The following is a 15,068-nucleotide window of genomic DNA, read 5'->3' as shown; positions in this document are numbered from 1 at the left end:
CTTGCATATTTCAACCAGTAAGTCTAAGAAAGGGGCTAAAGAGAAGTGAAGAACTGTATTTTGTAAAGAAAATCAATTTGTTTTCAGTAATGTAATACTTTGAATCGCTGATTAAATCTCAAATAACAACTTTGGAGCCAAGGGCACACATGCATTACTTTTTATTCTTGCACCAGGATGTACTATATTTGACTTCAGTTGCCAGAATGGGTTCTGGATGACATGCTAGTTTATCTTGTTTTGATTGGCTGAGTAATTGGATGTTGATAGATAAGATTGCATAAGCTGCAATTGATTTAATTGGTTTCCTGCTGGCCATCTTTTATCCTGTGAAATTTGCTCAGGTAACTGAACATAGGCAGAAGCTTAAGGACTTGGAAGATTTAATTGCGAACCTTGGGACGAGTCATGACACAGTGAGTGACAAGGCCTTTGAAGAAAGACTCAAGGAAGCTGAACGAACCATTATGGACTTGCTGAGGGATGCTGAAAACATGAGAGGTATACATTGTGGCTGACATCTTGGGACTTGATGTTATTAAAATAATTAAAAACTCAAAATATCTTTTTGACACTTGACCTTTATTATAATGTCCTTAACGGAAATCATTGCTGGGTAGAACTTGAATATTGCTGAATAAAAGACATGTTGCTGAAGCATTTTGCCTTGCAATCATCAGGGCAAATCCAAGAATGCCAAATTTCAAGTGATCACAACAATTTATACTGCAGGAGTTGATTGGTTGACCTTCGAATCAGAATGGCCTAGGTGTTGCCATGGAAAAGCAATGGGAAACTATAGCTCCCCAAGCTCCTGGGTAATTCAAAAAGGCGCAAGGCTTGAACATATTCCTTTTGTTTGCAAAGAACAGGTCCCTGCATATGAATGTCTTATCACTTCTAACGAGTGTAAATTAACCACATTTTGAACTCAACTCTTATTTGTTATATATATTGATTTGGATGAGAATGTAAGAGGCATGGTTAGTAAGTTTGCAGATGACACCAAGATTGGTGGCATAGTGGATAGTGAAGGTTATATAAGATTGCAACAGGATCTTGACCAATTGTGCCAGTGGGCCAATGAATGGCAGATGGAGTTCAATTTGGATAAATGTGCGGTGATGCATTTTGGTAGATCAAATCAGGGCAGGACCTACTCAATTAATGGTAGGGAGTTGGGGAGAGTTACAGAACAAAGACATCTAGAGGTACAGGTTCATAGTTCCTTGAAGGTGGAGTCGCAGGTGGACAGGGTGGTGAAGAAGGCTTTCAGCATGCTAGGTTTTATTGGTCAGAATATTAAATACAGGAGTTGGGACGTCTTGTTGAAGTTGTACAAGACATTGGTAAGACCACACATGGAATAGAATACTGTGTTCAGTTCTGGTCACCCTATTATAGGAAGAATATTATTGAACTAGAAAGAGATTTATGAGGATGCTACCAAGACTTGATGGTCTGAGTTGTAAGGAGAGGTTGGATAGGCTGAGACTTTTTTCCCTGGAGAGTTCCTACTTAGGGGTGATCTTATAGTGGTCTATAAAGTAATGAGGAGGATAGATAAGGTAGATAGTCGACATCTTTTCCCAAAGGTAGAGGAGTCTAGAGCTAGCGGGCATAGGTTTAAGGTGAGCGAAGACAGATACAAAAGAGACCAGAGGGGAAATTTATTCACACAGAGGGTGGTGAGCATCTGGAACGAGCTGCCAGAGTACAATGTTTTCCTTTAAAAAAACAGTTAGACAGTTACATGAGTAGGGTGGGTATAGAGGAATATGGGCCAAATGCGGGCAAGTGGGACTAGCTTAGTGATAGAAACTGGGTGGCATGGCCAAGCTGGGCCGAAGGGCCTGTTTCCATGCTGTAAACATCTATGACTCTATGACTTTAACCAATTCTCTTAAATTGGTTGTTGGTATAGCTAATAGCACACTCCGGATTCTTTGGCAAGTGCTCCGCAATCACAAAATAAGATCTAATAGTAGATGTATTGGAAGATGTTTTGTTTTAGGTTTTGCAAGCGCAAGCTGGTTGAGTGCAGTCTGTACTATTGTGAGCAACCAGGGAACATGCTGAATGTTCAATCAACCAATCACTGGGGCATATGGCCTACGTACCTGGCATCAACGAGCAATATAATTCATTCAAGACATTTCTTAATTATGTTATTGGCAGAATGTCATCTTAGACTGACATCAGCATCCTGTAGCCACTGCATGGTAGCAGAGTTAAATTTTTGCTAAGATAGGATTGCTTTGATGCATCAAGCTTAAGGTCAGCAAACGGCTAGGGTTCTATTTACAAGATGGCTGATGAAACCAATCGTCTAGCACATGGAGTTATGTAAATGTATGTATTGACCAGTGAAGGGGTAGACTGCAGTGGGGAACCCATTAACAGATTTCTCAACTTACACATTGAGGAAAGAGTGCATATTAAACTGCTCCAATTAGAAAGTGAATTAGAGCACAGGATGGATCTTATTGAAGTGTGTACAGAAATTCGTGCTGTGAGTTGCAGTTTCAAAGATCGCAAATGTTGACATGAATTGGCCAAGTGGTTGAGTAAATTATTACAACCAGTTCTTAGTGTGTTTTTTACGTACATAATAAGGGATTCCTTCACCTTCACGAAGACTATACAGGACCTACATATTTATAGCAATGCATTGCCTATGTGCTCATTTGACACTGCAAGCTTATTTATGAACATGTCACCACTGAAAACCATTAACAGTAGTGCTGACTCGATATATCAAGACTAGATAGATGTGCCACCATTTTCTAAATCTGTATTCATTGAACTTACGAACTTGGCAACTTGTGGAGTAAAGTTCAGTTTTGATGGCACCATGCATGCCCAAATGTAACATGGGATCCCTTCTGGGTCCAAATTAGGGACGTTTGATAACGTTTTTATTGGTTTCGACGAGAAACACCTTTTTGATGGAATGACTCCTAACCTCCTCCTCATGCATATTTCTGACACATAGATGATACATTTGCGATCTTCAAATCTACAGCTGCATGCAAGGATTTCCGTATCTTGATATGGCCAATCACATGCTCAAATTCACTTTCAAGATGCAGCAGTTTAAGATGCTCCCTTTCTCGACCTGCTAGTTGAGAAATCCATTCTGGATTCTCATTTTATCAGGTTGAGTTTATTTTTTGGATCTATTTTTTGATGACTCAGAAACTAAAACTAAGTTTTACTGAAATATCAGCCTTGCACAATACACATAGAATGTAGAAGGATGATAGCAAATTGAACAAGAGGAAAACAAACTATGTAAGAATATATGGCTAAGCTGGGCCATAGAAAAGCTTTGGAAATAGATTTTAATTCCCCGTGGATTCCTGGAGGGAAATTACAGAAGTCCGCGAGTTTCCTCCTCACCCATGGCAAATGTCACCAGGGAGGCAGTGATGGGCATCCATGTGAAAATTTGAGTGTTCCATGGCTGTCTGTTTGTGTGCTAATGGGTGTGAGGAATTCTGAAATTGGTCAATGGCAAAAATGTTCTATGTTCTAGGGGGGCACAGTGGTTAGCACAGTTGCTTCACAGCTCCAGGGTCCCAGGTTCCATTCCCGGCTTGGGTGAAGCAGAGCTACCCATTGTCTAATACCTGCAAGGTTGTCATTCAGACTTACTTAATTGATAACTGATCTTCCCCAAACAGGGACGGCATCCATGACATTTGTGCAGTTACGTGAGAATCTTGCTCATGCATTTCCTTGCCCTATTTGTGGTTTACCTCAGATAGGATTACCTCACATTAACAAGCATTGCATATAGAGTACGATGCCATATATTCTCAATACTCATTTTCCTGTTTACCCATCAGCTAATATTAAACTTGCTCATGCAGCGGTGTGATATCTTCCCTAAGATGGACTTGTAACTTTATGCAATATCTTTTTAACAGATATAGACAAGAATCTTATGGACCGTTTGGCTGAAATTAATAACACTTTGTCAACCCAGTGGGGGCGACTCCAAAATATAAAGGATACAGTAGATAATACTGAAGAGTTGGCTGAGCAATCCAATAATCGTATCCAGGATGCAGAGAAAGTGATCTCAAATGCTCGGATGGAGCTTGAAAAGGCCAAGGAAATCTTGGGCAATGTGGTACGTATTTCTGTACAAACCTCTTTGAATTCAGGCAAAGTACGAGTTTATAAAGTAACTAAAAATCAGTACAAGTTGATAAATTAAGTAATGACCAGTTCTTGCATTGCAACAATATCTAGAGTTAAACATTTTATAAACTAATTAAACATTTTATTTGATATCAAGGGGATCAAGTCTGCCCACCCATTGGAAAATGAAAGTTCTAATACTGTAGTTCATTTTTTTTTTCTTGACTTTTTTTTCCCCGACTATTATAGCAAGGACATTCTGTACTGACAAGTTTCAGTTTAATTTTACAGTGGAGGATTAGTCAACTATTTCACTCGATTGTATTATCACCCAAATGTGACCCTGGGACATATGGTGTCCTGCTGTCATGAAGAATGGTGGTTAATTATATCATTCTAGCCCATAAACCTGCAGCATAAATAAGATTTACTAACCCAGGAGTCATTCGATATCAAAAATAAATGGACTCCTATAACTCTGCCCACAAGCTATATCTTTTCAGTGTCCAGAAGATTTATTCTTGCCAGTAATATTGTACTTTCCATTCTAGAGAATGAATAAAGGACCTACTTATATGTAGGTCTCAGCTATTCATTAAATACGCCCTTAAATGTAATTTGCTTTGCCAAAAGAATATGTCGCCCAGCTTCAGACAATGAAGGACATATCTGTATATATATCTCAGCTATTCATTAAATAAATTCTTAAACATAATTTCCTTTACCAAGAGGATTGGTTGCCTAACTTCAGACTATGGTTGTAGCTAGAAAAATGAATTTGTAAACCAATTGCCCTGTTCTTTTATCTCTTTCTCTTTTGCGTCACACTCCTGTGGGTGCCAAGACCATATGTGCGTCCCAAGCTAGCACTTTAAAGTTGATTTTTTTCTATTCCCAAGGCTCAACATTTTGAGACCAGCTCTGAATTGTCTGCCTCTGTTTTTGCCTTCAATTAAGACTGGTGAGTGGATTTGAGCGGCCGGAAACCCAATCAGAGCACCACATAATTGGTTGGCCAGCAGAACCACTGAGGGTGCTGAGGCAGATGGTCAATCACAAGGGCACCTCAAAATGGAGGCACCCCGAGGAGCATGCTGAAAAATGAAAACTATAAAAGGCCCACAATCATTCAGGCCATCAGTGTGGAGGAGAAACCTCTCCACAGGAATGGTTTTGGCTGCAGCTGTGGCCGTTTTGTACAGGCAGCTCATTCATTGAGCAACTGAGAGGAGGAACCAGTGGCCCTCAAGGCTGCTGTTGGAAGGCTACCGCCAATTTGCAGCTGGTGTCTGGACCCAGCAGGCACCAGTTTAATGCTGGGGAAAATGCCGGTGAGTTCCAAAAATGGTCTGAATTGAGGACTTAATTGGCTTCCTGACTGTGAAGCAGGTGGCCGATTCCCTTGACAGATCACTCTTGGGAAGCTTGCCAGGAGGTGGTCCAGCATCAGGGACCCTTCCTGAAATGCAACCACCTGAAATTACCTGTCCCTCCCCCTTGGTGGCAAGACTCAGCTCAGTGGGATGGCGAGTTGGTGCTATGGGAACCAATGTGTGCTGACTTTCAATTTTCTGGATAAAAGTAGCCCTCTGAATCTCCCTGAATATTTTTATTATCTGTTAAGAAAGATTCTTATTTTGTATAGATTGCTAAATGTATGTGGCCACATAGCATTTGGTGCAGGATCATTTAGATCCCTGAATAGATTCCACTTTGTCAGCTTGCAGTTAGGCAGCAACTTAATGTGAAACCAGTAGACTTGCTGAATATTCTGTTCCAACGTTAACTTCCTATCAGTGGTGCAGCAGAGACTATTATACAAATAGGATTGCTGGAATTGAGGACCTGCAGCCTTTAGCATTCTCTCTAGAGAGGGTTGGGTACTGCAGATAGTGCACTTCCTGCACATTTAAATTGCTATATAGCACATGGCTGATCGCCTCATTGTAGATAACTTTCGAAACCGCTTGGAAATCATGTTTGGTAAGGTAATCCAGGAACTTAAGCATTTTTCTCTGACCTGTGAGAAATTGGCTCTGTTGCATTTCACAATATGTGTAGAGAATACTCCTGTATCATAAATTGATTATTTTCACTTCCCTACAGTCAATATCAGCTCCGGAGTCCAGTGCTGATCCAAATAACATGACACTTCTGGCAGAAGAGGCTCGTAACCTTGCAGAAAGGTAAGGGTTTCATTCATGGTCATTAGGTAACTTGGTAGGTTAAGGAACCTAGATTTCCATTCAACCAAACTGACGGAATTAATGTTTGTCTGTGTGTCTAATGCTCTCTTGACAAAGTCCTAATCTAATTTAAATTAGCACAGTTCCAAAACTCAAAACTGCCTTTAAAATAGGCTGTCTTTGTTGGATGACTGCAAAGAGATTGCTGTTCTAAAGAGATACTTTTGTGAGGAGATGGATAAACTTTGAACTTGGTAAAAGAAGCTTTATTCAGCAGCTTTCAATTCCTGAGGTGGCATACTAAATAAAAGCACTGTGTATTATAAAAGGGACAAGATATGTCTATTTTGACAGTGCTAATCTCCCTCATCAATCATTGTATGTAGGGAAGAGGTGTTGGCAATTCTGGACAGGCTGAAAATAGATAAGTCCCTGGGGCCTGATGGGATTTATCCTAGGATTCTCTGGGAAGCCAGGGAAGAGATTGCTGGGCCTTTGGCTTTGATTTTTATGTCATCATTGGCTACAGGAATAGTGCCAGAGGACTGGAGGATAGCAAATGTGGTCCCTTTGTTCAAAAAGGGGAGTAGAGACAACCCCGGCAACTATAGACCAGTGAGCCTCACGTCTGTGGTGGGTAAAGTCTTGGAGGGGATTATAAGAGGCAAGATTTGTAATCATCTAGATAGGAATAATATGATCAGGGATAGTTAGCATGGCTTTGTGAAGGGTAGGTCATGCCTCACAAACCTTATTGAGTTCTTTGAGAAGGTGACTGAACAGGTAGACGAGGGTAGAACAGTTGATGTGGTGTATATGGATTTCAGTAAAGCGTTTGATAAGGTTCCCCACGGTAGGCTATTGCAGAAAATACTGAGGCTGGGGATTGAGGGTGATTTGGAGATGTGGATCAGAAATTGGCTAGCTGAAAGAAGACAGAGGGTGGTGGTTGATGGGAAATGTTCAGAATGGAGTTCAGTTACAAGTGGCGTACCACAAGGATCTGTTCTGGGGCCATTGCTGTTTGTCATTTTTATCAATGACCTAGAGGACGGCGCAGAAGGGTGGACGAGTAAATTTGCAGACGACACTAAAGTCGGTGGTGTTGTCGACAGTGCGGAAGGATGTAGCAGGTTACAGAGGGACATAGATAAGCTGCAGAGCTGGGCTGGGTGGCAAATGGAGTTTGATGTAGAGAAGTGTGAGGTGATTCACTTTGGAAGGAATAACAGGAATGCGGAATATTCGGCTAATGGTAAAGTTCTTGGAAGTGTGGATGAGCAGAGGGATCTAGGTGTCCATGTACATAGATCCCTGAAAGTTGCCACCCAGGTTGATAGGTTTGTGAAGAAGGCCTATGGAGTGTTGGCCTTTATTGGTAGAGGGATTGAGTTCCGGAGTCAGGAGGTCATGTTGCAGCTGTACAGAACTCTGGTATGGCCGCATTTGGAGTATTGCGTACAGTTCTGGTCACCGCATTATAGGAAGGACGTGGAAGCTTTGGAGCAGGTGCAGAGGAGATTTACCAGGATGTTGCCTGGTATGGAGGGAAAATCTTATGAGGAAAGGCTGATGGACTTGAGGTTGTTTTCGTTAGAGAGAAGGTTAAGAGGAGACTTAATAGAGGCATACAAAATGATCAGGGGGGTTAGATAGGGTGGACAGTGAGAGCCTTCTCCCGCGGATGGAAATGGCTAGCACGAGGGGACATAGCCTTAAACTGAGGGGTAATAGATATAGGACAGAGGTCAGAGGTAGGTTCTTTACGCAAAGAGTGGTGAGGCCGTGGAATGCCCTACCTGCAACTGTAGTGAACTCGCCAACATTGAGGGCATTTAAAAGTTTATTGGATAAGCATATGGATGATAATGGCATAGTGTAGGTTAGATGGCTTTTGTTTCGGTGCAACATCGTGGGCCAAAGGGCCTGTACTGCGCTGTATCGTTCTATGTTCTATTGGATGCATGATTCTCATCTAGTATTTTAAATGATAATTATGCAAAATGCTGGCTTTTAAATTGTACTATAAAATCCAAATTATAGACCATTAGAGAAGATTTCCTCTTACTCCTTAATCAAGGGGCAATTTAGCGTGGCGACAGGTTTGTTGGAGGGGTCACAGTAGTAGAACTGGATGGTGGGTGGGGGGGCATGTATATTGTCCCGGAAGGTAGAAGGTAGGGATGTGGACAATCCAATGCATGGGAAGGAGTGTGATGCGGCAGGGTTATAGAGTGACACCAAGAAGGTAATTGGTTAGAAGAGGAAGGGTGTGGGTCATAGGTGGGGGGTGAAATGTTGGACGGTGTCGGGTTGAACCTGAAAAGGCATGAGCACCAAGGCCATTTGCAAATATCTGGAGCCTCCAGCTGGAGATCTTGAGTTGGTGCTTGGGAGTTGGGCTGTGGGGGGGGGGGGGGGGGTCAGCTCGGCTGAACAACTGTAGGGGAACCCCAGCACGTAGTACTGACAAGACAAAGGCATTTCAGCGGATGAGCATGAAGAGCAACGGCTCAGTGTACATCGGAGGCTTCTTGCACAAGGACTCTGGCAAAGACCCTTGCCTCCCTGCACAGGGGGCACAGACAAACCCTGGGGTCCCCTGATGATATGGCGGGTGCACACACAGACTTGAAGACTACGAATCACAATCAAACCACATTAGACCTCATTAAACTGCAAGTGGTCCATTTACAAAAGTATAAGAAAATTAACTACCACGGTGCTTCCATGCAACCACGTGTGAAATCGGATCATCATCTTTTGTTCCCTACCACTTCTTATGGGCGCTCCCCTGACATCCTTAGCAGGGGAAGAGACAGCCTGCTGCTAAGTTGGCCATTTTGTCTTGTGGCAGACTACCTCCGGAGTCCCCAAGTTTGGAGAGCTCCAGTTTACTTTTGCTGTACTGTTATGGGGCAGCTGCTCCCTCTGCAGTTGCAGAGCTGAAGGGGTAAAGGCAAGGGGGATTCTGAAGGGCCAGGCACCCTCAAGAGTCCTAAGTGACGCTCCTGGGATGTCCAGTAGTATCCTCCCCTTGGGACCCATTCCCTACTCCTTCAGGGGAAGGGGCACCTGACTTCCAGTGTTGGCCATGGAGTGAACGGTCGCACATTTAGCTGCTCTCGTCTCTAGTGGTCTTTTAACGGCTTTTAAACTGGATTTTAGCGAGAATTTCTCAACATAAGTTGATAAAAGTGAGAGGAGAAGGAGGCGACCCCCAGTTTAGGCCAGCAGCACGGTTCAATTCCCGTACCAGCCTCCCTGAATAGGCGCCAGAATGTGGCGACTAGGGGCTTTTCACAGTAACTTCATTGAAGCCTACTTGTGACAATAAGCGATTTTCATTTCATTTCATTTATGGAACCGCGCCCAAAAAATAGTCGGAAAAGAAGAAATCAAAAGATGGATGGAAACAAAACTCAGAATGCAGCGGGTTCAATGGCAACGAGGCAAAATTCGGCTGCATCTGTCCAATGGACGATGGACCAGTTCGTCGAATACTTGGGATGGGAAGTTCGCCCAGCATCGCGAGGAGTGTGCTGAAGACCTTATCCATGCGGTGGCCTCGATTAAGGGGGTGGTCGACCGGGTGGAGGAGAAAGTGAAGACTCGGACAGGAGATTCAAAAGCTGCAAGAGTGACGGAATGAGAGGAGGAGTCCATGGAAATGGAAATTGGTGTTTTACAGGAGCGGCAGAAGCGGCTGTTGGAGAAGGTGGAAGACCTGGAGAATCGTTCTCGCAGACAGAATATCCGAATCGTCGGTCTGCCAGAGGGAAAGAGGGTCAGATGCCGGTGCATATGTGGGGAAGATGCTGGAGAAACTGATGGGGGAAGGTTTGTTCCCCAAGCCGTTGGAGGTGGACCGGGCCCATAGGGCTCTTGTACGTAAGCCCCAGGTCGTGAGCCCCCGAGGGTGATTGTGGAACGGCTGCATCGGTTCCTGGACAAGGAACGTATTATGAAGTGGGCTAGGTAGACAAAACGGTCCACCTGGGAAGAGTCCGAGATCTGGGTGTATCAGGTTTGGGGAGCAGAGCTTGCAAAGAGGGGGGGGAAGTTTTGTGCGGTTCTCCCTTTCTCTGTCTGGAAAAATCTCAACCTTTCAATTCTGTAATTTAAGTTGCGACTTTCGGGAAGAGAAGGGTTTATTCTGTTTGATTTGATTTTGATTTATTGTTGTATGTACCGAATTGCAGTGAAAAGGGTTTTGAGTTGCGATGTTTTTTCTCTTCTGTTGGAAAAAAGATGGTTGAGTTTCTGCATGCGTAAATTTCCCCCACCCTGTTTTGGTTCTGTTTGAAGGTGATGGGATAGATAAGATTCTGTAAGTGAGGGGGAGTAGGCCTCTGCGCCTGGGCCTTGGGGGATTGTTTGTTTACTTTCTGTGTTTGATGTTATTGTGTTGAGAACTTATGTTTGCGGGGGGGGGGGTCCGGCAGTGATAGAGTGCTAGGCGCCATGGGCGAGAGCTGCTAGGCTAGCTGGATAGCTAGTTAACGGGAGCAAAGTGGGGGGAGAGCTGAGAGATGGGGGGGGGGGGGGGGGAGAGAGGGGACTGCTGGCGAGTAGGGGACTTTCGGGGGATTGGAGATGGAGAGCAGAGGGCAGTAGCTGCCGCGGGGCGGACCAAGGAAGGTGCGGGGCATGGGCTAAGTGCTGGCCTAGGAAAGGTCATGGCTGATCGACAGGGGAGGGGTGCGAGAGCCCCCCCGACCAGACTGGTTACGTGGAATGTTCATGGACTGAATGGGCCGGTCAAAAGTGCCCGTGTGTTCACACACCTGAGACTGTTAAAAGCAGATGTGGCCATTCTACAGGAGACACACCTGAAGCAGGGAGACCAATTTAGGTTGAAGAAGGGAAGGGATGGACAGGTGTTCCATTCAGGACTGGACTTTAAAGGGGGTGGCCATCCTGATTAACATGAGGGTGGCATTTGAGGGGGGGAGGATAGAGGCAGACCTGGGGGGTCGATTTATTATGGTCAGTGGGAAGCTGGAGGGAATGGCTGTGGTGCTGGTAAATATATTTGCCCCAAACTGGCATGATGTCGTGTTTGTTAGGGAGGTGCTGGGAAAGATCCCTGGCCTGGACTCACACCGGCTGGTTATGGGGGGTGACTTCAACATGGTCCTGGATCCGAGACTGGACCGGTCGAGTTCTAGGTCGGGGAAAGTATCAGCAAAGGTGAAGGAATTGCAGAGGTTCATGGAGCGCATGGGAAGGGGTTGATCCGTGGAGATTTGGGAGGCCAAGGTGCAAGGAATATTCATTTTACTCCCATGTGCACAAGGTATACTCCAGGATGGATTTCTTTGCACTGTATAAAACACTGTTAGCGGGGGTGGAGGACACTGAGTACTCAGCAATTGTGGTGTCAGACCACGCGCCACATTGGGTAGACCTACGGGCAAGCACGGGAAAGTCTCAGCACCCACAGTGCAGATTAGATGACGGGCTGTTAGCGACCGATGAAGTTTGTGAGGGAGGCCATCCAGGGGTACATAAAAATAAATGATACGAGAGAGACTGCGGCTGGAGTGGTATGAGAGGCATTGAAGGCCGTTATCAGAGCGGAATTTATGTAGATTCGAGCCCACAGGGATAAAATTGAGCGGTCGGAGCTGGACAGATTGGCAGGTGAAATCCTACAGGTGGACAGGAGGTATGCGGAGTCTCCGAATGAGGAACTCCTGAGGGAGCGTCAGAGACTCCAAATGAAATTTGGGCTCTTTTCCACAGGTAAGGTGGAGGGACAGCTGAGGAGGGCAAAAGGGGCAATATATGGATACGGGGAGAAAACTAACAGGATGATGGCACATCAGCTGAGGAAGCAGGAGGCAGTGAGAGAAATAGGGAAAATAAAGGATATGCGAGGGAAGGTAGTGATAGACCCGGGGGCGGTTAATGACGTGTTCCGGCACTTCCGGTTGCGGCTATGCGGAGCTAAGCCGCGCGATTCGGCAGCTCCCGCTACCACGGACCTTCGGGGTCGTTAGAGGAGCCCCAACGGAACTTTTTTTGACCCAACACGTGGGGAAGGGACGAGAGAGGTCCCCCCTCACACTTCTGGTCCGTTTCATAGAAGTTGAACGGTCAAAGGAGCGGCACTGGAGCAATGGGAGAAGCGAGGGAAAGAAAACAAAATGGCAGCAGCCAGGGACAAAGGGGAGCTGCAGGAGTTCATCAAGCGCTGCTTCGAGGAGATGCGCAAGGGGATGCTGGCACCTATGCTTTCGGCAATTGAAGGACTCGGGATCACCCAGAAGGCCCACGAAGTTAAGATCCAGGAGGTACAGAAAAGAGTCAGTCAGAACGAGGACGAGCTCGTGGGCCTGGCGGTGAGACTGGAGCAGAACGAGGCGCTACACAAGAGGTGGGCAGGAAGACTCGGAAGACCTGGAGAACAGGTCGAGGAGAGAGAATCTGCGAATCCTGGGGCTCCCTGAGGGAGTGGAGGGGGCCGATGCCGGGGCATACGCGAGCACGATGCTCGAGGCGATGATGGGCAGGAAGGCCCCTTCGAGGCTGCTGGAGTTGGACGGGGCATATCGGGTGCTGGCGAAGAAGCCCCAGGCAAATGAGCCGCCAAGGGCGATGGTGGTGAGGTTCCACCGGTTCACGGACAGAGAGTGGGTCCTGAGAAGGGCCAAGAAGGAGCGGAGCAGTAAGTGGGACAATGCAGAGATCCGAATATACCCGGACTGGAGCACGGAGGTTGCAAAGCGGAGAGCGGGTTTCAACCGGGCCAAAGCGACGTTGTACCGGAAAGAAGTGAAATTTGGAATGCTGCAGCCAGCGCGACTGTGGGTCACATACAAGGGCCAACACTATTACTTTGAAACGCCTGAAGAGGCGTGGACCTTTGTACAAGGAAAAGTTGGACTCTAACTGAGGGTTTGTGAGGGTGGTGGGGATGTTTGAAGTTTGATGGTTGTATATAGGGGGTCAATCACGCGCAGGAAATGTTACATGGGCTGGGGGAGAGAGACAAGGCCGCGACAGGAACTGCGCCAGAGGGGGCGGAGCGGGCTTTGGAAAGCGCGGTTTTTTTCCCGCGCGCGGGAAGAAAGACTGGAAGGGGAACGAAGGAATGCATATTGATTGGGAGACTCTCACACGGGGAGGTCGGTGGGGCGGCGGGGGAAGTCGGGGTCAGCAGGCGTCAGCTGACTTACGGGAGTGACATGGGGGGAGCAAAAAAGCTAGCCGGGGGGGGGGGGGGTAGGTTGCTGCTGCACTGGCCGAAAGGGAATGGGACACACAAGGTGGGGTGGTGTTGGTAAATGTATACGCCCCGAACTGGGATGATGCAGGATTCATGAAGCGCATGTTGGGGCGCATTCCGGACCTGGAGATAGGAGGCCTGATAATGGGAGGGGACTTCAATACAGTGTTGGATCCAGCACTGGACCGCTCCAAATCAAGGACTGGAAAGAGGCCAGCGGCGGACAAGGTACTTAGGGGGTTTATGGATCAGATGGGGGGAGTGGACACATGGCGGTTTGCAAGGCCACAGGCCAGGGAATTTTCTTTCTTCTCCCATGTACACAAGGCCCACTACCAGATAGATTTCTTTGTTCTGGGTAGGGCGCTCATCCAGAGGGTGGAGGGGACAGAGTATTCGGCCATTGCCGTTTCGGACCATGCCCCGCATTGGGTGGAACTGGAGCTGGGAGAGGAGAGGGACCAACGCCCGTTGTGGCGGCTGGATGTGGGGACTGTTGGCGGACGAGGTGGTGTGTGGGAAGGTGAGGGGGTGTATCGAAAGATACTTGGAGGCCAATGACAACGGGGAGGTGGGGGTGGTATGGGAGGCATTGAAGGCGGTGATCAGGGGAGAGCTAATCTCCATTAGGGCTCATAGGGAGAAGACAGAGGGTATGGAAAGGGAGAGGTTAGATCCCAGCCCCCGGCAGGGGAAGAGGGGATGAGACGATTCCTAGATCAACTGAGATTCCCAAGGGTGGAGGAGCAAGAGGTGGCTGGTTTGGGGGCACCAATTGGGTTGGAGGAGCTGAGCAAGGGTTTGGGGAGCATGCAGGCGGGGAAGGCCCCGGGACCGGACGGATTCCCGGTGGAGTTCTACAGGAAGTACGTAGACCTGCTGGCCCCGCTACTGGTGAGGACCTTTAATGAGGCAAGAGAGGAGGGGACCCTGCCCCCGACAATGTCGGAAGCGACAATTTCTTTAATCCTAAAGTGGGACAAGGACCGACTGCAATGTGGATCGTACAGGCCGATCTCGCTCCTCAATGTGGATGCAAAATTGCTGGCAAAATGCTGGCCACGAGGATCGAGGACTGTGTCCCGGGGGTAATCCACGAGGACCAGACGGGATTTGTAAAGGGCAGGCAACTAAACGCCAATGTGCGGCGGCTCTTAAATGTGATAATGATGCCATCGGAGGAGGGAGAGGCGGATATCGTGGCAGCTATGGACGCGGAGAAGGCCTTTGACCGAGTAGAGTGGGAGTACCTCTGGGAGGTGCTGCGTAGGTTTGGTTTCGGGGGAGGGTTTATCAGTTGGGTTAAGCTCCTTTACAGAGCCCCGATGGCAAGTGTAGAGACGAACCGGTGGAGGTCGGAGTACTTTCGACTGTACCAAGGGACGAGGCAGGGGTGCCCCCTGTCCTCCCTGTTGTTCGCATTGGCGATGGAACCATTGGCCATGTCATTGAGGGAGTCTAATAAATGGAGGGGAGTGGTCCGAGGGGGAGAAGAGCAT

At 47.0% G+C, this 15,068-nt stretch overlaps 1 protein-coding gene across 1 annotated transcript in view; it reads left to right on the top strand.

Moving 5' to 3' along the window:
* lamc1 (laminin, gamma 1) overlaps positions 1–15,068 on the top strand; it is a 368,639-nt gene that overhangs the window by 327,228 nt on the left and 26,343 nt on the right. Inside the window, exons 18-20 of the mRNA XM_072511236.1 lie at positions 345–501; positions 3,933–4,138; positions 6,256–6,335. Coding sequence (XP_072367337.1) covers positions 345–501; positions 3,933–4,138; positions 6,256–6,335 — 443 coding nt within the window. The remainder of the gene's footprint in view (positions 1–344; positions 502–3,932; positions 4,139–6,255; positions 6,336–15,068) is intronic.

This window comes from Scyliorhinus torazame, chromosome 7 (genome assembly GCF_047496885.1).
Source record: "Scyliorhinus torazame isolate Kashiwa2021f chromosome 7, sScyTor2.1, whole genome shotgun sequence".
Taxonomy (NCBI): Eukaryota; Metazoa; Chordata; class Chondrichthyes; order Carcharhiniformes; family Scyliorhinidae; genus Scyliorhinus; species Scyliorhinus torazame.
Note: the sequence above shows the minus strand (reverse complement) of the source record. Positions and strands in the feature narration are given on the sequence as shown.